Source organism: Neofelis nebulosa, chromosome 1 (assembly GCF_028018385.1).
Source record: "Neofelis nebulosa isolate mNeoNeb1 chromosome 1, mNeoNeb1.pri, whole genome shotgun sequence".
NCBI classification, from domain to species: Eukaryota; Metazoa; Chordata; class Mammalia; order Carnivora; family Felidae; genus Neofelis; species Neofelis nebulosa.
The window spans coordinates 42,398,178-42,420,189 of record NC_080782.1 but is presented as its reverse complement, the minus strand read 5'-3'; the positions used below and the strand labels follow the sequence as shown (position 1 = coordinate 42,420,189).

The following is a 22,012-nucleotide window of genomic DNA, read 5'->3' as shown; positions in this document are numbered from 1 at the left end:
AGCATCACCTTCTACCTGACACTTGGTCCCCTGTTCCCGGTTCGTATTAGAGGCCCGGAGAGTCTCGGCATTGGGCTGTCCAACCAAAGAAACTTAATCCCTCTAGAGAGGAAGGGGGCAGTGCTGGGGTGGGGACAAGAACCTGGGTCCCTGCTCCCCAGGCCAGGTATTTAAACAATCCCTTTAAACAATCTCAGTTCAGGGGCCATGGATGGGGCTAGAAGCTGCCTGAGATAGAGATTGCCAGGACCTTCGGGGTAACAGCCACGCTGCCTTCTCCAGAGAACACTTTCTCTTGTCCAGCCACCACTGAATTATTTCGAAAGCCATCTGATGCTGAGTTTTTAAAAAGCGGCTCTTGCTCTGAGCATAGGGACTTAAGACCACGTGCAAAAACCAGAGAACCAACCTACCAGGGATTATAAACCTAAGGCCACTGAGCCTGTCAGGGGGTGACAGCCATGGGCTGTGTATAAGATTACTCCACTAGAAGAAAAACAATAGCTCAAGTGATACGTGGTCACAGGTTCTCGGCTTCCACGTTGGGGTTCTCAGGGGGTGGCGGAGACTGGGGAGAACTGGTGAGCCCATGTCCTGCCTATAGAAGGCGCTGCTCCCCCCCTCTCCAGATGGTACAAATCCTGGTGTACTGTCACCTGCTCTGATTTTTCAAGAAAAGCCAGATTTCTGGGTGCAATTTTGATTTTTAAATGTTGACTATAAATTCCAGTTTATAACAGTCCAGGGGCCAACACTGTGGAAGCCGAAGTGTCTGTCTGTGATGGAGTGGCTGGGGACCCTGTGGGCCTCCTCTCCTTCGACAGCCCCCGAGAGAGGGGCGAGACGCCATACCTCTCCATAGCCACATCTCTCCAGCATCTCGTCGGACGTGTATCTGGAATGAGGCTCGTAGGAAATGAGGTCGGGGCGTTGTACCTCGTAGATGGACTTGACCTTGGGGAGAGCTGCCAGGTCTTTGTAATTAAGGATCTCATTATCCACTTTAGCCTGAGGAAGAGGAAAGGTATAGGAAAGAGGCAGAGAGATAAGAGGGAAAAGGGAGAGGACACAAAAACCAGGCACAGGGGCAACGAGCTCCTCCAGATTCCGCTAGAGACAAGGTCTTAGGAAGATGAGGAGAGTGTTAGAATCAGGCAGGTCATAGAGGCCATCCGTTCCAACAGGGCTAACACTGATCGGGCGCATTTTAGGTGGGAGGCCCTGTGCTTTGCAGGAATTGTCTCTTCTAAGTGTCCGGATGCCTCTGTGAAGTCAGTGTCAATGTTACTACTATTTTTCAGAGAAGGAAACTGAGGCTCAAAACGTTCTGCACTTTGCACCGTTTAGCCAGTAGGTTTGAATCCAGTCTGAACCACACAGCCTGGGTGGGGACTGCCTTTTGACCCCCCACTCCCACCCCCCACCACAGGAAGGATATCCTCATTCACGGCTCCTTGAAGATGATGGAGATGATAAAGACAATTAGCCACGGAGAGTGAAACACTAGCTAACACTGGGTGAGCACTCATCACGGGCCAGACTCTGTCTTAAGTCCCCTGTAGGAATGAACTCCCTTAACTCCTACAACTCACAACGCTACTAGTAGGCACGCCTATCATCTCGATTTTTTGAATGAGGAAACAGGCACAGAGAAATCAATGAACTTGCCCAAGGTCATACAACCAATAAGTAGCAAAATCAAAATTCAAACCCAGCCAGTCTAGCCTGGGAACTGGCCTTCTCCAATAGCCTCTGCTAGCTTGGCAGGTGGAGAGGTGGAGAACTCTGCCGTTGGCTGAGTTCAGCTTTCTAGAACTGCATTGATCAAGAAGAGACAGCTTCCCCTTGCATGGGGCAGACCACCTCTTGTGGCTTCTGAAGCCATGTGCTCTCCATGTCTGCATCCTCCACCTGTTCCCCCTGTGACCCGCTTCTGCTGTGGTCATCAAGGATCTGTCGCCCCATAACTACTGTGGCTTGCAAGGTCCTGACATGAGATAAACTGCGGGGCCACTAGACAGAGACGCCAAAGAAACTGAATTATCCTCATGACATTCTTCTAGTGCCTTGGGGCCCAGGTGAGTCTCAAGCCAAAACTACGGCAGAGAGGGCAACTTTCATAAAGACCTTATGAGGACTGCTGTTTGAAACACTTTCCAGGGTCCTTCCACCATTCTGTCCTGGTCCCAGCCCACCACTGTTTGAGCACTTTGTGTTCATTCTCCATTGCCTCTAGATCCACTGTCCACTCCTCCTTGCCCTGATTTGGGCTCTGAGACCCCATGGGCTACATCAAGACTCCCTGGATTTCAGTTGGGTTGGGTCAATGCGGGGGGGGGTCACCTGCAGACAGGGGGGTGATGGCGAGAGAGGCTGTGTACCTGTGTACCTGTCCCCTTGGCACCGCCCTTGCTGTGGTGGGCATCGATCCTATCCAGGGCTGCCTTTCACGGCGCCAGCTTTCGCCAGGCCATCTCTTCAGGCTTAGGGTAGTGACAGCTCCTGTTGCTGTAGACCCTGCATGCCACACTATGTCTTGTGGGTCCTCTAACCCTGCCTACACCTCTGTGAATGGTCCCTTCGCAGAACCTTCTCAGCTAAACCCTTAGAGATGCACCATGTCATCTCTGCCACAGCCTGCCCAGCTCAGGCACCATATCTGTACCGATCTGGGGGTCGGTGGGTCAAGGGAACCTTGTGAGAAGGGTCCACCTGCCGAAGTAACTGCCGCCTTTTGTTGTGGGATGTTAGGTCTTGACCTTGAGAGCTCCTGGCACCTTGCAGACTTGTCTCGACCCATCAATATTCTTCTCAGTGCTTTAGTCCAAACCTCAGAAATACTAAATTTATATTTCTTCCTGTAGGCTCCTTGTTTATAGGGTTATAAATGAGCCTTAGGTTTGGAGGCTCAGTGATTGAACAGAGGCATCCCAACATAATTAGCCAGGAAGGAAGGCAGAGAACGTGTGGGGCTGGTCGAAGACAAACCTCCTGAAGACGATTCTAGCAGTCAAGCGGGGGATGAGCAAAGCTGGAAAGAGCCTGCCCCCTCCAGGTCCAGTGATAACTCTATTTGAATACCAAACCTCAGTATTTATGAAAATTAAGCCAACACTCTTCTCTTTCTGTCTGCTATCGCATGTTCCCAAAGCGGTGGGATGGTTCCTTCCCTGAATTTGGAAGCCATGTTTGGAATGGTCTGATCGAAAACATGGCCCCCATGACGTGCAGTCACTCCCCAGAGAAGCTGAAGGTGAGGGTTCTAAAAAGTGAGAAAGGAGAGTACAGAAAGGGAGACACATGTCTACACTGGCACGTGCGGGGAACTGATCTCCACGGGCAAGCTCCCCTCCCCCTCCCCACCCCGGTGGACAGCTCAACGGCAGGTGTCCCCAGCTGCTCTTGTTCACTTGTATGGAGCTGCTTTTCAGAGGGGCGACACGGCGCTCTTTCTCCAGGACTCCAGGGTGCGCATCACCAGGCCTAGTTTGTTTCACAAAGGTTAGCCAGGCTCCTCAGAAACAGGGGAGACCAGCCAGGGATGAAAGGCACTAGAGCGCTGCTATATGTATGTATTCCCCAAGTTCGTATGTCCTGGCAACGCTCTGCGGGAGACATGCTCACTTCTGTCAATAGCCTTCTCATGGTGTAGGCCCTGAAACTAAGCTCATGAATTCTGCGTGCGTCTGGCCCTGTTCATAGCACCGGGGGGACGACAATCTCTCTTGTTCTGGACAGGACTCTTCAGTGAGTACGGCTTGTGATCGAAGCTCTGGTCTGCGGGAGCCGCAAGGCAGTATTGACCATACTGAAGTTGCTGTCCATGGTAACTTTTAGGTCTGATTTTCATTGAACAGAGGAAGAAAGGAAAGGAAACAGTCCCACTAAGGGGCGTTATCCAGGGATCAAGGAGGAAGCTGGATGTGGATCTGAGGTAAAATCGTGATGAAGCAGTGGTGGTCAGGGCCCACTCAAGGCTGGCTGGTTTGGGGACTGTATCTAGAACTTCTTACCAGGAGCGGTTTTCCTGCTGTAGACCGCTCCCCCGCCCCACCTCCTCTTCTGGCCTTCGTGGCCCCTCAGACTTGGGGAAGGCTGGAACAGTCTGCAGTCAGATGGTTCCTCTTCTTTGCTCATCTCTGTCCTCTCTGGCTCTGCCTCCCCCACCTGCTTTAACTCACTTCTGTTTCTCTCTCAGGTCTGAGCTTAAGTGTTTCTTTCTCAGGATTCTTCCTCCAGTTGGTCCTAGGCTGTCCGTCCCTCTGTCCATCTGCACCATCACCAGAGCACCCTGAACTTTTTCTTCCTAGTAGCACTTATCAGAACTGTGAGTGATTACGCATGTAGTCAACGTCATGAGGACAGGCATCAAGCCAGGGCACTTCGCCACCATTTTCCAGCACAGACCCAGCCCAGAGGAGACACTTAGCACACGTTTGTTGAATGAATGAATGAATGAATGAATAAGTTACATATCCAAGGGACTTCTGAGCTCATCTGGCTCAACTCTTGTCCCTTCTGCCATGTCCGTGCATGTGATGAGTTTCTCTGTTTGAATGCTTCGGGGATGGGAGCTCAGGCACACACCTGCGGTCCTCTCCACCTTTGAACTTCTTAGGTCACCAGTAAGCTTTTCTTTACATTTGCAAATCCACATTCATACGGCTTCTTCTTCCTCTCTGCCTCCTTGTCACCCAACCCTATCTCCACACGGACCTCCCCGCAGTCCCTACTCTGAATGCCACTCTGACCCCAGATTTTGGTCTCACTCTTGTCTCAGTTAAACAATGGGGAAGGACGCACACTGCAGGGGTCTCAGAGCTCATCAAGGGCTCTTCTGTCTTTGCACTTTCCTGGGCTCCTGCTGCACTTGATTATCCCCATAACACTGTTTGATGTGGCTGTGTGCTCTGTGAGGGCAGCATCTATGTCCTCCCTGTGCCCCACTGTGTCCTCAGGACCTGGCACAGAGTCTAGCACATGACAGGCACGCACAAGACATTAGCTGGATGAAAACCTCACAGCTATCTTTGGGGGTCCTCAGGAACTCTTTAGATCCCAGACCTGGGGCTAAGGAAGGCCTCTGGTGGCTGAAAAGTGATACATACGCAGATGACTCGGTTGGGTGACCCGATGCTGGAGCCAGGGGGTGAGATGGAAGTTTCAGACGTCCGCCTATGCTGTGGGAGAGAGGAGACAGAAGGAGTGAGAAGGTGCACCTCGCTCTGGAGGGGAGGAGGGGCGGGGAAGAAGAAGGTGGCTGTGCAGGGGACAGTGACAACACTGTGAAATACACTTGCTGGCCTTCTGTACTTTCTCTTTATTTTCTGTCTTTTAAATCCATGTCTCAGTGTGAATGGAATTGGAAATGCACAGGACTTTGGGCTGTTGGGCAGAATTTGGATTTTTGTTCATTTGTTTGTTTTACATATTTGAGGTAAGCATTTATTCATAAAATTTTTCATTGGGGGTTATCCTCCCAATAATGTATTTACTTTAAACGAATAAAATTGGTTAGTACTTATTCCTTAGCAGTTTGTTGATATAAAACATACCAGCAGGTTACACTTCATGCAATTGCATAATGTATTGATTCTTTACAGGGTATCCATTGCGAATTAACATTAGCATAAGTGATAAACTTAAAAAATCTTTCTCTGAACGGTGGCAATGATGTGTTAGTGGCTCCCTCAGCCGAATGGCACTATGTCAACCTCAGTGCAGCCCTGAGAGTGGCAGCATGTAGTTGAAAAGCAAACAGAACGGGGACCAAGGATCACTGGTGAACTATGTGATTTTAGAGATCCCGGATTCCCCATCTGTAAAATGAAGGGGCTGGTCTTTGGGATTGCTAAATTTCCTGCCAGATTTCTCACGCCACAGCTTAGAATTAAAGCATTCTACTTGGGGCTCTGGAGCAGTGTTGCCCAAACTGTGGGTCATGAACTAGTGATCCTAGTTCATGGGAAGATGAATTTAGGGGGAGCATTTGATGATACCGAGTTGCAGAATGGGCGTGTAAAATGTAAAATTGTATTTCATTCCTCTTGGTTAGATCAAGGAGGAAGTCTTAATTTAGCGCTAATATATTTTAGCAACTTTCTTGACAGTTCCTTTTTTTTTTTTTTAAACAACGCCATCTAGCTGGAATTTCTCAGATTTATTTATAAGAAACATTTCATTTGCATTGAATGTGTTTTATGGTTGCCTTCTACTGTTAAAGCAAGTAATGCTGGTTTTCTTATTTAAAATAAGTTCTGTTAAGCAAAGAACAGTGGGTTGACTTAAAGACAAAATATTGATACAGGTGATTCACAGCCATGGCAAAAGCATCAGGGTTGTAGAAGGATAACTGGATTTGAGAAATGCCACCAAAAAGGTGGAAATTGGGGAAGAAAGGGCAATTAGGTCTTTTTACATCTTAAATGGGAGAGGACCTGGAAGAAACGGGGAAAAAGAACCTCACGGCTCAAACAAAATTATATGTCAACAGACCAGTTCTTTCACAGAGGCATTTTGGATATTATCCAGTGCCCGTCCCCAACACACACCCAGGTTTCTCCTCCACAGTATCGAGGACTCAGGAGCTGGGCTCCTCCCTGCAGTCCTTGGAACAGGAACCCAGATTCACAGGACTTCTTGGTACTAGTCAGAGTGGTAATTGAAAGGGACGCAGGACCGCAGCTGGCCTAGCGTGTGCCTGGGGACACGGGCTGTGCTTCTGCTGGCAGCATTACTGTGGGCAAATCACCATCCTCTTTCGACTTTGAATTTCTCACAAGCCAAGAGAGGATAAAATTCCCTGTCCCATCTGATCCATGGGGTTAAAGAAATAAAATCAGAGAGTGGCTGATGCTTTGCAAACTGCCAATTCGTGTGTCAATAATCACTAATAAATGACCCTAGGCTCGGGAAATCCCCCCCCCCCCCGTGTGTGTGCTTCAGAGAGGCCGCATCTTTCGCTAAGGCGAAAGCCTTGCCCCAGGAATGCTAAAAACTCACATCAATACAGTGTTTCACGGTTCTCAAAGTGCTCTCGCATGCAATGTCTTTATCCCTGCAAAAGTCCCATGAGGCAGGTGTTACCATTAAGGAAACCTAAGGATACAGGTACACAGTTGGGAGCGCGTGTACTAAGGAACAACTCCCTACTAAAACACAGGGCCCCCACCCGGTGGCAAAAAGTCTGGTCCGGCACCGCTACCGGCTTGCTTACCTTTAACTTCTTCTCTGCCCGGGCTGCCTGTTTGCAGATGGGGTGCCAAACCTCAGAACCTAAGGGCACAGCAAAATAACAAAGGCTCGGACCTTTCATACCTACTAGTTTTCTTGCCATTGTCACCTCAGCATAGTCCCTCAGCAGCACAAGTGCCCTACACAGTGGCCAGGAGCACCCCCAGGTGTCCCAGGCTCTTTGCTGCAACATCAATGCAACCCCCCCCCCCCCTTTCTACCTGGCCACATCCTACCCATTCCTCAAGGTCCAGGTTCCACACGGCATCTTCCTGCAAACTTTCTTACCTGGCAGCTGGGAGAGACTTCTCTCTTCTCTGTGATCCATCTTTCTTTGTATCTTTCTTAACACAACCTCACATCACAGTAGCTTGTGGATTCATTGCCCTAACCAAATTAGAAGCTCCTCGGGGTAGGGGCTGAGCTTTATTCATTGCTGGATCTCCCTCGGCATCCAGAATGGGATTTTGCTCTCAGCAGAGGCCCCGTACGTGTTTTGCAGGGTGAACAGATGAGCGGATGATTGGCAGTGAGTGACAAGTAGCAGGTGGTCAATAAATATTTGTTGAATGAATGAATGACAGTGGAGGTGAAATGAAGTGACAGGCCATGGTGAACGCCAACCTCCTTTCTCTTCAGAGACTTATGACAGTCTACTAGATCTATCAACCGAAGGGGAGGTGGGGTCATGGTGTATATTCTGCTTGAGCACACTGTCTTGACCTGCTAATTCCTAAGAGGCTCCAGACTCTTCAAATATAGTATATCGCAAATGCCCGCATTTTATTGTGGGCAAAAAAGTCTAGAGGCCATCTTGGGAAGGCATGAACAACAGGTGGCTGGTCACATGTTGGGAAGAAGCCCCAAATATTACACATTCCCCAAAGAAGAGACAGGTGTCCTGGATTAGAAGGAAAAATAGGAACATATTATCCCTCTGGTGCCATTCCTCTTATTACCAGCCCTAAAAGGAAAGGAGCCAGCAAATGGCTGGATTCCTGAGCACCCAGATGGCATTTGTTTGTCTGACTTTGTTTTTAGGATATACTTTCCATTATGGTTTGTTGCCTGGAACCCCCAGGCCTGGGATGCGGGCCAATCGACAGGGGGTGGCGTAAAGTTGAAAAATTAGCCCCAAAAACGTGATACAGAGAGGATAGGCCTGAAGGTAAGGAGCCTGGAGTCTGGTTTCTGCAACCTGGATTCTTGCCTCCTCTTGGCCCCAGACACACCCTCTCCCTGGGTTCCGGTTTCTGAGTCTAAATAACAACGAGGTGGAGTTTGGATGGTCTCAGAGATTATTTTCACCTCCAAAAGTTTAATTCTAGGCCCGGTTTGTCATTTATGAGATAGGGACCTTTCAGTTTTGTTTGCTGAGTTTCTTGTGAGTTCCTAATAATTCAACACGAGTTTAATTCCTGCTAACGTAAAGTGCAATGGCTCTCGGAGCCCAGTAGAGGGACTCTGGGTCTGCGGGCTGGAGCCTGCCAGTCACAGGGTGTGTCTGCGACCAAGTGATGGGTGGGGATCCTTGCTTTGGGGAGTTATTCGAGAGAGCATTTCCGGGTCTGAGAAGCTGCTGAGTCCACCAGGAGTTGTTTACCCCTGTGGCTCTGGCAGGAAGCACATGTTACAGGTCACGGTAGGAAATGGACGAGGGGGATACAGATGTCTAAGAAGGTTGTGAGATGAAGCGAAAGAGGCATCTGAGGGGAAAGAGGCAGGCAGAAGTTCTCATGGGGGGAAATGATGTGTAAAGAGTGGAGGTCAGACTAGATGGTCTCGTCCCGCCACCGACACAGTCTGTTCTGAAATAAAGCTGGGTTGCCAATGGCTTCGGCCCTCAGCAGACAGGAAAGCAGGTTTATAGAAGTGGCGGGGGTGGGGGGCTGGCGGGGGGAGAATCAAAGGCGAGAAAGAAAATATAATTAGAAAGGAAAAGAAATCAGAAGTTTGGGAGCTGGCAGGATAGCCTCTACATTAAACAGGGAAGGAACTTGCTGGCTGTGAGTGATAGACGGAGGTGAGTTAAAGTAAGAAGAGGTGATCTGTTCACGAAGACCCTTACGAGATGATGGCCGGCTGAGCTCCTGCCACCAGCCACTAGCTCAACCGGGTGACGCTGACAGAAAGACAGCATCCGGAAGGCCATTATTCTCTTCCACGGGCTTCTCCTCAGAGTTTAAAACAGTTTCTGGCTCATGTGTGTTTAATAAAGACATAAATGAATGGCTGGTTGGATTCCCACCTCTGTATTTTTATTTATTTTTTTTTATAATTAATTAGTTATTTTAAAAATGTTTATTCATTTTTTGAGAGAGAGAGAGAAAGAGAGACAGAGAGAGCGAGCACGAGTGGGGGAGGGGCACAGAGAGAGGGAGACACAGAATCTGAAGCAGCTCCAGGCTCTGAGGTGTCAGCACAGAGCCCGATGAGGGGCTCGAACTCATGAACCGTGAGATCATGACCTGAGCTGAAGTTGGAAGCTTAACCAACTGAGGCACCTAGGCACCCCCCCACCTCTGTATTTTAAAATGAGACACAGGATGAAAGGTACCCAGAGGATGATGGTAACCAGGGCGGAGAGGGGACCCAAAATTAAGCCATAAAGTAGGGTTTTCACTGTGGAGAAGAGAATACTTAGCAGAATGGTGAAAAAGGTTTTTGATATCTTAATGACTCTGTGGGAAGAGCAATGAACTTGTTCTGCCTGTCTTGTAATAAGGACCGGGGCAGAAGTTTCAGGGAATGAAAATTCAATGTCTGAGGACTGAACAGGCCCCTTTGAGAGTGAGCTCCCTGTCCCTGGAAGCATGTAAGTACACACTGGGTAGAAACATGCTCAGCAGGGATATTCTAGAGGAGACATACAATGAAGTAGTTACACTGATGCACGTAACGCCCTACCCTTGGAGATTCTGTGCTTTATCTTCACAGATTTCTCTGTATAGAAAGAATGAATTATTTGCCCCTATCCAATGATCCCACTCCTTATGTAAGTTTTATAAGGAGTGGGACTCATATCTGTCTTATCTGCAGATACAGCTGCAGGGACTGTAGATTCTCAATAAATACTCATTGAGTGAATGAATAAAACAAAAGACACATGATCTTCTGTTGTAGGCCAGTTGAATCCCTTAAGCTGGGCTCAGAGATTTGGACAAGTGGTACAATCTAGACTCTGATTCAACAGCTACAATTCCAGAGTGAGTGTCTATCAGATAGTCACTAGACTGGGGTTTGTTTAAGTGGGGTTTGGGGACCAGCTGTCCAGAATCCCGGTAAGATGCCCCCACAAAGTCCCTGAAGTCAACTCCTGGAGGCGGGGCCTGAGAATATGTGATGTTAACAAGCTCCCCGGATAACTTATGACTCCAAATTGAAAAACCACAGGGCTGGATACCAGTTAATACTCCAAATTTGTTCCTTTGGAATGTGATGGGATAAAGAAAACCAATTTTATAAGACGTAAGAACTCTTTGACTTCTTGAAAGAAGTCAACACTTTTTGCTTGTTAGACTCCTGGTTTCATGAGTCATACCCTCGTCCTCTGAGACCATCACTGACAGTTCCAGGTCCTGCAGTTAAAACCTCCTGTAAACGTTATGGAAGTGAAGGGTTAGCTATTCTGTGTAAGCTGATTCAGAGGCTGAGATCTGAATCTCCAAAGCTGTCCCTCAGCTGGGTGGTAAGCCTCTTCTTCTTCTTCTTCTTTTTTTTTTTTATTTTGGATCATTGGAAATTTTAATGCCAGATCAGTCCTGGTGCCACAGTCTTGCAGACCGCCCGGCCAGCGTTACAAACACAGCAGTGACCGAAACCGGCCCACCCAAAGGTTCTATCTGGCCAGCACGGTGTTTTTACATGAATGCTTTTAGACCCTGCAGGTGGCCAGTGACCCCTCCCTGCTGTCTGCCTCTCAGCCCTTCTTGTTCATTTAAGCAGGCATTTAGGTTTTTAAACCCGGCTCCCGGCCAGGGTGTTCTCTTACAGCAGGCTTCTTCTCCGGATTTCTCTTGACCACAGCAGGGTGAGGCTTCTCTGCTTTGTGGCAGCACTAGCCTTTGTGACCTAGGCTTGCTAGGATCTTGGATTGGCCCTTTGGCTCCTTGAAAATCCCTGCCTGGGCAAACAAATGTGCTGTGTCCACACACTGGGATATCATTCAGCCATAAAAAGGAATGGAGCACTGATACATGTTATAACATGGATGAATCTAGAAAACATTATGCTAATGCTAAGTGAAAGAAACCAGACACAAAAGCCCACATCTTGCAGGATTCCGTCTCTATGAAATTTCCCCAATAGGTAAATCTATACAGGCAAATGGCAGAGTAGTAGTTGCTAGGGTCTAGGGGAAGGCAGTGGGAAGTGTCTAATGGGACACTCCAGCATATTCATGGAAGCAAATATCGTCTTCAGACAATCCTGCGCACTGGTAAATTTTCGCCGCATATTAGGCAATCCACGCATTACTGAGTATACTATTCCTAAGGGGTCTGAATGCCACTTACACCTCACTTCCTAGCTGCATCGTCCAGAGCAAGTCAGTTAGCTCTCTGTGCCTCAGTCTCCCCGCTGATAAAATGGGGGATGGGAACAGTACCTGCCTCGGAGCTTGTTGTGAGTGAGCATCAGTGAGTTACCATTCACAGAGCCCGCAGAACAAGGTCCGCCTAGAGTGGGTACCGTGACAGTGTTAGTGGTTGGGATTATTATTATCTTCCCTGCCCTACCTCAACAAAAATCTGTTTGCCAGGACGGCGGCAGAGCCCAGGTGCGCGGGAGTTCACAGGCAATAGTAATGGCTGATAGCAACAGCCAGCACGGTAATTAAAATGCGTGAGTGCTTTCTGTGTGTCGTGCATTCTTGTTATTCTAATTGTCATCATTATAACTAATATTTAGAGAGTGCCTAAGCCAGGCCTTATGCCATATGCTTTATAATTGTAGTACTTAAGTAGAAACTAACCGTGATGACTAGCATTTATTGCCCACGTAGGCTAAGCCCTATGCTAAGGGCTATTAATAGTGATGGTAACATTGACAACAGCCAGCATTTTTTAGTGCATGGCATCATGGGGAATGGCCACTCCACCTTACTGGATGTTTATATCAGCTCGGACTGGCAGAGCCGGGGGTCCCAGGCTCGGTGCTACAAGCCTTCATCATGCATTCGCTCATTTAACGCAATAGCCTGGCGAAGTGGGCCTAAGGCTACCCCCTGTTTTCAGATGGGGAAATTGGGGTTTAGGGAGCTTAGATGTCTTGCCCGCCCGTCCAACACTGTCTCCTCGCCCTGGCCTGGGTGTGCGTATATGACCAAGTTGGGCTCCTCCGAGTCTCTCTGGGCTTTCTGTGCTTAAACTGGCGGGGAACGCTGCCTCTCTGTGCCCTCGGAGCCCTCCTCCCCCAACACAGAGGCAGCCAGGGCAGGGCGGGAGAGCGGGAGGCCACACAGAGAAAGAAGCATAGAGCACAGCCACCTGCTGAGCCCTGTGCGCCCTTCAACCCAGCCCTGCTGTTTCTAGGTGCTTCTCAGTTCTGTGAGATGATCAATGCCCTTTTACCTAAAGTTGTTTCTGCCGCCTAAAAAGTCCAGACTAATAAAACATCTCATTGAGCTAAAACCCGAGTATCTGACAAGTTCTTGACTTGCCCAGCGGGCAATTTTGTTTCCCAGAAAATAGAGGAAGCAACCAGGGAAATTGCTACTCTGGACCTAATTCTGACCAACGTGGACAAATTGGCTGGTGAAGTAGATGTGACATGTAACTGGCGAGAAAATGGTCACATTGTCTTGAGTTTGAGGTGACCCGAGAGAAGAAGCAAGTTAGAAACAGACTTTAAATCACCAACTTTAAACTACTATGCTGTAATATTTTCTATAGGATTCAAGATGTTTGGTAACCCTAAAAGTCTAAAAAAAATATTGCAGTTCATCCAAAATGAAAATGTATTCTATTTAAAGTGAAATATGCTTAGTAGTTTCAGACTTTAGGAGATATCAATTTAGTACGGTAACGGGATATGTTGGAAGAGTCTAAAATTATGTAGCAGGATTGGGGAAACATGAGATTTAAAGTTTTTAAGCATTACTCCTACAAACTAAGCTGTCAGTGGAGAGATCCAATTTAAAATAACAATGCTAAACTACTAGATTATAGCAACCAATAATAGGACGTTAGTGCCTTTTAAAGTGTGGTTTGATGAGACGCGTCGATTATGACTGAGGGCTGGTGTTCTGCAATCCGAAGGGCGGAAGGCACCTGTCTTGAACATCTGCTTCCTCCATGCACCTCTTTTCAGGTGCTTGTCAGAGGAAAGAGAAACCTCCGCTATATATCAATGGCATCCCCGGCCGTGCCAGAAATACATACCTCCTGGTGCCAGGACATTATATCGCCTGAACTAAAAAAAACAAAACCAAAACCCAAAAAACAAAACAAAACAAAAAAAACGTGATCTGAAATAGAAGAGAAGGTTTTGGTGTAATTATCAAAGCAAGCTTTCAGGGCTCCGGTCTGGATTTGCATTAACACAGAACTAAGGCTCCTTACTTTATTTTGGGCCGGGGACACCTCTGAAAATTTGATAAAAGCCACAGACCCTCTCCTTAGAGAAATATACCTACGTGTGAGCTTTGGTAAGCAACTTCGGGGGATTCATTGGATTCAGAAGGGCAACTACAAACCACAGGTTAAGAATTCTGAAGCTAAATGGAAGAAACTGCCTTAAACAAAGCCTAGGAAGATAGGCCAGCCTAACCTTGGCCCAGGGACATAAACTTTCTAAACTTTGTTGTTCTCTAAAACGGGGAGGTTAATGGCGCTTTTAGCTCATAGGGCTGTTGTGGGGAAAAAAATGGGATTCTGCATTTAAAGCTCTCAGAACCGTGCCTGGCACATAGTAAGTGCTTCATGAATTATCAGCTGATGGAGTAGGACCTACAATTTGTTACAATACTTTCCTTAGCAGAGTAAGGTTTGTCAGGCTTTCATAACAGATTTCCTGCCTGTTGGTTTTAGTGAAATACATGAATGATGACAGAGACCTGCTTAGAACTGTGCAGCTGAGCTCCTGGGCTCCCAGTGATCCTCCCCCCCCAGGTCCTTGGAATCGGGGTGTATTTAGTGTAAGAAAGAAGGAGAGGAGCAAAGTCTGTCTTTCCTTTTTCCTGGGCACAGGCATTTTTAGAATAAGACCAAAATCTATCTCATGAATCACATTTGGGGCTTAGAAAACTCCCACCGATCCAGCAGCTGTAACCTCGTGATTTCAGTATGTTTTGCCCGAACCTGCGGCATTTTGGCGCTTAATTTTGCTGCACAGATTCAATGACCTAATTTCCTGGTGAAGCTCAAATGACGGGTTTGGACAACAAACAGATTAGAAATCTGGCATCTTTACAAAAACAGTTAAAAGGCTGAATGAACAACAGAACTTAAAACAAACAAAAGAAAACTTGCTTGTCTCCCGGGGTCCAGGAAGTTCTCATCCAGACAGACGTCAGCCTTCTCCCAATTAGAGCTCATCAGAAAGCCATCACGCAGTGATTAAAACACAAACAAACTGACCAAAAGAAGCTCCTGAGGCTGGCTGCCAGTGCCTTGCCGTGTCCCACTACAGAACTGACCAGACTGGGATTTTAGGGGGCGCCTGGGTGGCTCAGTGGGTTAAGCGTCCGACTCTTGATTTCGGCTCAGGTCGCGATCTCACGGTCCATGAGTTCGAGCCCCGCATCGGACTCTGTGCTGACAGTGTGGAGCTTACTTGGGATTCTCTGTCTCCTCTCTCTGCCCCTCCTGTGCTCATGCTCGCTCTCTCTCTCTCTCTCTCTCTCTCAAAATAAATAAATAAACATTAAAAAAAAAAAGGCCGTGTTTTCAAACTTTGCAGACTTCCTAATGCTCTCTCTCATGTATGTTGCTTCGTGGGGCACCCAGCACCTTCACATTCATTCTCTCCCATATTCGTGAGGACCTTGTGGAGCACACCTGCTCTCTGTGGGTGAGGTGTGTGGGCCTGCCTCAGTTTCTCCACCGTGTAATGCTTCCGCCCACCGCAGGCCTTTGCACCTGCTGTTCCCAACGCCTCCACCATCTTTCCTCCCCTCTTCACCCTCCCACCTCCTACTCATTTCCAAACTCTTGGCTTGAAATCTCCCTTCTTCAGCAGAGCCTCCCCTGACCTCCCAGACAAGATCAGGAGGCCAAAACATTCCCAAACCTTCCCTTCTCTGCACTTAATCACAGCTTGTCATCGTGTTTACACTTCTATTTAAGTCGGTCTCCTGTCCTGACAGTACACTTCACCCACGAAGCAAGCTCTCGTGCCTCATTCACGTCCAAGCACCCAGCACGTCACAGAGAGCCTGGCACATAGAAGGGCCCCAGTTTGAATGCATGAATGAGAGACAGAGTAATTTTCCCTGTCTTATAGGTGAAGGAAGAGACCCAGAGAAGAAAGGTACTTCTCAAGGTCACAGCCCATCAGCAGAAGTACTGGTGCCTGAACCCAGGAGTCCAGGCTCTCAGCGGGCTCTCCCTACTTCTGTGCTGCCTACGAGGAGAGTTTTCTACCCCCACCCAGGGAGGGTGTCCAAGGCAATCTCAGTGGGAGCAGAACCCCCTGGTGGCTGCCTCCCCCACGACACCCACAGCCGGAGTCAGCATGACTCCAGCACGGGATGGCCTGGTCCCCCTCATTGTAGAATCACTCAGCATCCCTTGAGGCAGGTCCTTGAGCGCCCTGCAATTACTCCCACTCTCCCAGGAGCCAGGAGGGTAGGAATGGAGATAATTAAGGAGGAGGGTGACAGGCCCTTCCTTCATCACCAAAAATATCTCCCACCTCCCGCAGGCATCTCTGTCGTAGGTTTGATTGTGCATTCTCTCGAATGATTACGAAGCTGTTCACCTCATCACTTAACTCTTTCAGCATTCTGTGAAGTTCTGGCCAGAAGCAGGGCTTAGAAGATTCTGGTACATAAGGATGTGAGCTCTGTGAGGGCGGTCAACTTGTTGGACCTCGCTGCTCTATCTCCAGTAGTTAAGGCAGCACTGGGCACACAGGTGAAGGCTCAATAGGTATTTGTTGGATGAATGAATGAACTAAAAGCTTTCCATGTGTCAGGAATTTGCTATGCCGTGTGGGGACCGTTACTAGCCTATTTTACAGGCTAGGTAACTGAGGTTCAGGGTTAAGAGTCTGGCCCAGGGTCAAGAACTCAGGAAGCAGTGGAGCCAGGGTTCAAGGCCCCCAATAGGGCAAAGTTAGGATTGAGAATTCAGGCAGGGAGATAAAGATGTTGATTGTTCTAGTAACGTGTACGAGAGAACGGTTTCAACACTAGGATATGTGTTCGCCAGGAAAGGGGGAGAGCAATACCACGCAAAAAATTTCCAGACTAAGTGCAAAGTCCGGATTGCCATGTACGCAGGGCTCATGAAGACGTCATGCAGTTTGCTGAGACTCAGGGGGAATGTCCTAGCACATAACCCAAGGTCCTGCTGCAGCACGCACTCGGGGACCCAGGCACCTAGGGATCAGTACTGATGGAAGGAGGAGGTCCAGTCCTCGCAGGGACCTAAGTAACAGGCAGAGCCTGGGTCCCGGGAGGTGAGGTTGAAAGAGCCCTGGGGTGGGAGTCATAAGACCAGTCTGGCCCTACGTTCTCTACCTGTCTCTGGGCCTCACATTTCCCATCTGTACCATGAGGTTGTTACGTTACAGTCTAGGGTGACCTGTGGGATCCTTCCATCTCCAGTACTTGTATGACTGTACATGCAAGCAAGTAGTCGTAAATTCACAGCATCTTAGGAATGGTCACCTAGTTCAAAACAGCATAGGAATTCCTGCTCCGGCAGTCCCAGTAGATGGTACGAGATTCTGTTGACTATCTCTAGGCCAGTGGTTCTCAACGGAGAACTATTCTGCCCCCCAGGGAACATCTGGCAATGTCTGGCATCTTTTTGGTTGTCCCAATGGGAAGGAGTACGTTACTGACACCTAGTGGGTAGAGGCCAGGAATGCTACTAAACGCCATGCGATGCATAGGACAGTCCCCACGCTAAAGACTTCTCTGGCCCCAAATGTCAGTAGTGCTAAGGATGCGAAGTCCTACTCTGGGCAAAGGCACTCACTGCAAGTGGAGGGAACTTGTGGCCGTGGGCATTCGTGGGAGAACAAGCCTGATAGGAAGACATGCTGTCTGTAACTGTGTCCCCGGCCTTAGTTCTGCCTTGTGGGGAAATCTGGAGGAAGAGCCCTCCTGGGGCTATTCAAACATCTGGGGATGACTAATCAGCCAGCTATCCAACTAATCAGCCAACAGTGACCACCTGTACAGTGAGTACTTGTGGGATCAATGTCAGGATCAAAAGGTCTCAGGGAGAAGGCCAAGGACTCTGCTGCAAGCTGGAGAAGCCTGAGAAGAAGGCTGTGGGTGGGGTGGGGGCACCTGAGGGGTTACAGAGTCGGCAGTGACTAACCTGGGCCAGGAATGGCAGGATTTCCAAACGGGGGCATGGAAGACTAGAATGTTCCAGGAGGCAGGCAGCAGGGCATGTGTTCACTGTCCACCCCTGCCCACCTCCCAGCCTCGTTTCTCCCCTCCGTCTCCTCCCGGTCTCCCACGCCTGTCATTTCTTTACCCGCCTCTATCCCATCAGGGGGCATATCCCAGCCCTCCCCTGTTTATCCAGTTAACACCCACCCCGCTCCTGGGATCCCCTTTGGATCCCCGCTCCTGGCCCTTCCTCAGGGGGCCTTCCCTGACGCGCACCCCACCCATTAAGTGCTTTCAGAGTCCCAAGCCTCCCCCCTTCATAAAGCTTATCACTATTGACAGTTATTTGTGGGATTACTGACTGCACCCCCCCACCCCCCATCGGGCCGTAGGGCAGTGGGGCTCGGGCTGGAGCTGGAGCTCACTGACGACCCCAGGGCAGAGCCCACCCATGGTAGGGTCTCAAAAAATAGTTGTGGAATGGACGGAGAAGCAACTGGAAACTGGCTTTGGCAGCTGAGATGTGGGGCTTGTCCAGGGCCAGAAAGAGAAAGGCAGCTTGAAACCTCAGTGAGAGGGTCCTAACGCAAGGCTGAAGTGTTGGTACCTGAGATGGTGGGTGGGGAGGGGCCCTGAAGACCTCTGGACAGGGCTCAGGGCTCTGCCAAGGACACGACGATGCCCCGGGAGGCTGGACTGGGCAGAGGATGGAGGACAGAGCAGAGCCTGAGGACTAATAAGAAGGCTTGCAAGGATCCTGGGGCCTGATGGCTGGGCCTTCTGAAGTGGCGGAGGGAAACCAGTCCCTCTTTGCTTCCATTCCTTTCGGTGGATCCTGAGCGTCCCTGGGAGGACCCAGCCTGCCGTGGTGCTCGGAGATGTGGGGGGAGGGGGGGAGGCGGGGGCAGAGGCTGTGGTGCTGCCTGCCACACAGGCATCTCTCTGAGGTCCTCTGTCCCCTTGGCCTGCTTCAGCTCAACCTCCCACCCCCAGGCAGAGCCAGGGGAGTCTGCTCAGAGCGCTGCCAGGGAAGCAGGCCAGCTAAGCAGCGGGCGGAGGCGCACAGGGACGGAAGGCAGATTACATGTCACTTCATATTAGCCACACCGGCAACTTTGCCAAACCACCCGGAGAGGGGCGAGTTAATTGCAATTTTGAGAAGAAGCCAAAGCAAAGATAACACTGAAATGAAGGAGACCGTATCTCCTTTATAGACATGGGTGGATAGGACTGCCTTCCACGAGGCCGCATTTGCCTACCTGTGAGGTACATCTCCTCTCCTTCGGTGAACATCTGGTGGCAACGTACGCATCTGGCACAGGTTGGGTGGTAGTGCTTCCCTCCCGCCTGTGGAAGGAAAAGGAGAAATAAAGAGGTCAGAGCTGGGGCTGCCGTCCAGGGGGCAGGTTGGGCCTGAACATCTCCTGGGCGCATCAAGGGTGTTGGTACTTTCGTGAACCATTGAAAAGCCCACCCAGGAAGCTTGGTGATTCCACACCACGGGTCCCTGAAGGCAGGTCAGGGGGCTTCTCTGGACACCTGCCCTTCTATTCTGGCAGTGGAAGGGCCCCTTAACAGCCTTGACAGCCACTGGTCCATCATTTCCAGATGAGGAAATAATCTTGCTTTGAAGATATCCCAACAGTTCCCCAGGAATGGGGCCCTTGTCACTAGTGGCACCCAAGTGACTTTGAATGTACCTGGACCTGCGATTTAATAACGCTGGATCAAGGCGGGGGGGGGGGGGGGGGGGGGAGGCCTCCTTTCCAATCCTCTGTCAATTTTTTGTTTTCTTTTTTAAGTTTTATTCATTCAGTTAATCTCTACACTCAATGTGGATCTCGAACTCACAGCCCTGAGATCAAGAATCGTATACCGTTCTAACTAAGCCAGCCGGGCACCCCGAATTCTTCCGGTTTCTTCAAGGACAGAGACCAGTTTGGTGCTACTGTGTCTTTAACATCTATCTGAAACTTACTAACCTTTTTTTTTTTTTTTTTTGAGACAGAGAGAGACAGAGCATGAACAGGGGAGGGTCAGAGAGAGAGGGAGACACAGAATCCAAAACAGGCTCCAGGCTCCGAGCCATCAGCACACAGCCCGATGCGGGGCTCGAACCCACAGACTGTGAGATCATGACCTGAGCCGAAGTCGGACACTCAGCTGACTGAGCCCCCCGGGTGCCCCACTAACCTACCTTTTTAAGAACGAGAACAGATTTGAGGCTTGGAGCCTCCAACAAACAGTAGAATTTAGCAGGAGCTGTGGGTTATGTTGTTGTTGTTGTGTGTGTGTGTGGTTTTTTTTTTTTTTTTTTGGTTACTGGCAGTATAGCAAGTGATCCTGGTTTTTTCTGTTACATGTTTTTTGTCTTTTTTTTTTTTTTTTTAATTATTTGTAAGTGAGCCAGCTTTTGGTGGATCCCCAGTGCCCCTGGGAGGACCCAGCCTGCTGTGGCACTCGGAGTTGGGGGGGGCGGGGAGGTGGGGGAGAGGCTGTGATGCTGTCTGCCACACAGGCATATACAAGGTCCATAGATGTGGCAAAACTTGGCTTTTGGGGCTCCGTGGACAAACAATGGGCCCCACAAAGGCAGGACCTGTTGGGGACCTTCCGACCCCGATACTCCAGGCCTGTGATTGCTGCACCTGAGTGCCTCCGTCCCAACCCCAGCTCAGCCCAGTCTGGTTTCAGTAAGCCGCCTTGACGATTCCCACTTTCCTTCCTTACAACTATTTCAAGTAAAAATGTAAATGATTTGCAACTGCAAATTCTTCTGTGGGGCAAGACACAGCCTCAGAAAAGGCGACACTTCTAGGTTTTGCCAGAAGCAGTAGAAGCTGGAATCGTGAGGGCTTGTCACTCGTGCGGCACTCACTCCCGCGCTGACGGCTGTGACACTACAATCCCAGCCAAGAGGGTGTGACACATAAGGGTCCTTCAGGGGCATCTCCAGACTCTCTATATGGAGGAGGTTGGCTCAGCACTGGGGTTGGAAGCGGGGGGGGGCTTGTTTTGAAGGTACACTTGACCTTGAACAACACTGCTTTGAACTGTGGTTTGAACTCATCACGTACAGGTGGGTCGTTTTTCTGACAAATGCGATACGGCACCGTAAATGTATTTTCTTTTCCTTATGATTTTCTTAATAACATTTTCTTCTCCTTAGCCTACTTGATTGTAAGAATACTGTATATAGATAGGGCGCCTGGGTGGCTCAGTCGGTTAAGCGTCCGACTTCGGCTCAGGTCATGATCTCACGGTTCATGAGTTCGAGCCATGCATCAGGCTCTGTGCTGTCAGCACAGAGCCCGCTACAGATCCTCTGGCCCTCTCTCTCCTTGCCTCTCCCCCATTCATGTTTCTCTCTCTCTCTCAAACATAAATAAATAAACTTAAAAAAAAGAATACCATATATAATACACATTATCTCACAAAATACGCGTTAATCTATGTTTATGTTATTGGTAAGGCTTCCAGTCAACAGTAGGCTGTTAGTAGGTAAGTTCTAGGGGAGCCAAAACGATACACAGATTTTCAACTCTGTGGGGGTCAGTGCCCCTAACCCTCGTGTTGTTCAAGAGTCAAGAGTCAACTGCAAAATATGCATGTGAGGGCAAGATCAGTTTGGGGGGATAGGCCTGAGTGAAACTGACGGGTACTGGGGGATTATTAAAGGCCCCCCCCCCAAGCCATCATTGGGGTGGATGGTAATGGGTTCCTTACAATTCAAAAATTATAATTGGATAATTCTAAAAAATATATAATTGAATAATTCTCAAGGCTTATGTCTGAATCTTTTTGGAGGGTGGTGGTGGGGGGCATGGGCTTGCCTGTTCTGGAGATACTTAGCAAGAATGAAGAACGGGGCAGATTTTTCAAAATGAAGACTTTCAAAGAAAGTCTCCATTGTTCCTGTTTCAGTCTCGTTTGTGGGGCTTCCCACCGGTGATAAAACGCCCTTCTCATCATCGAAGCAAACTGTGTTCAGACTTTGGAAGGAGCCTGCTATTTTCCCAAGCTGAGATGTGGGACTGATTTTCTCCTACCATGACAAGGATAATCGGTTTAATTAGTAGCTTCTTCCTACTTTGTGTCTCTTTATCATTTCAATTATAGACCTGTTTTCCAGGGAGGCAACAGCGCCTTGGTGCAACTGAAGCCTGGCGTCTTCCTAAATGTCACGCCCCGTCACCCTGCCCCGGCTGGGAGAGGGTGCACAACATCTCAGCAACAGCTTGGAAGCGAGTTGGGGAGGGAGGCTGCCAG

The 22,012-nt window shown here is 49.1% G+C and overlaps 1 protein-coding gene across 9 annotated transcripts in view; it reads right to left on the bottom strand.

The window, feature by feature from the left end:
- Positions 1-22,012, bottom strand: part of ABLIM3 (actin binding LIM protein family member 3) — a 108,610-nt gene that overhangs the window by 17,600 nt on the left and 68,998 nt on the right. For 6 of the 9 annotated variants that reach the window (XM_058719712.1, XM_058719721.1, XM_058719717.1 and 3 more), the window contains 4 exons: positions 19,003-19,090; positions 7,217-7,275; positions 5,109-5,180; positions 853-1,008 (listed from right to left, as the gene is read on the bottom strand). In XM_058719712.1, the coding sequence (XP_058575695.1) occupies positions 853-1,008; positions 5,109-5,180; positions 7,217-7,275; positions 19,003-19,090 (375 nt within the window). The remainder of the gene's footprint in view (positions 1-852; positions 1,009-5,108; positions 5,181-7,216; positions 7,276-19,002; positions 19,091-22,012) is intronic. The other 3 variants (XM_058719725.1, XM_058719728.1, XM_058719727.1) reach the window with 1 other exon arrangement.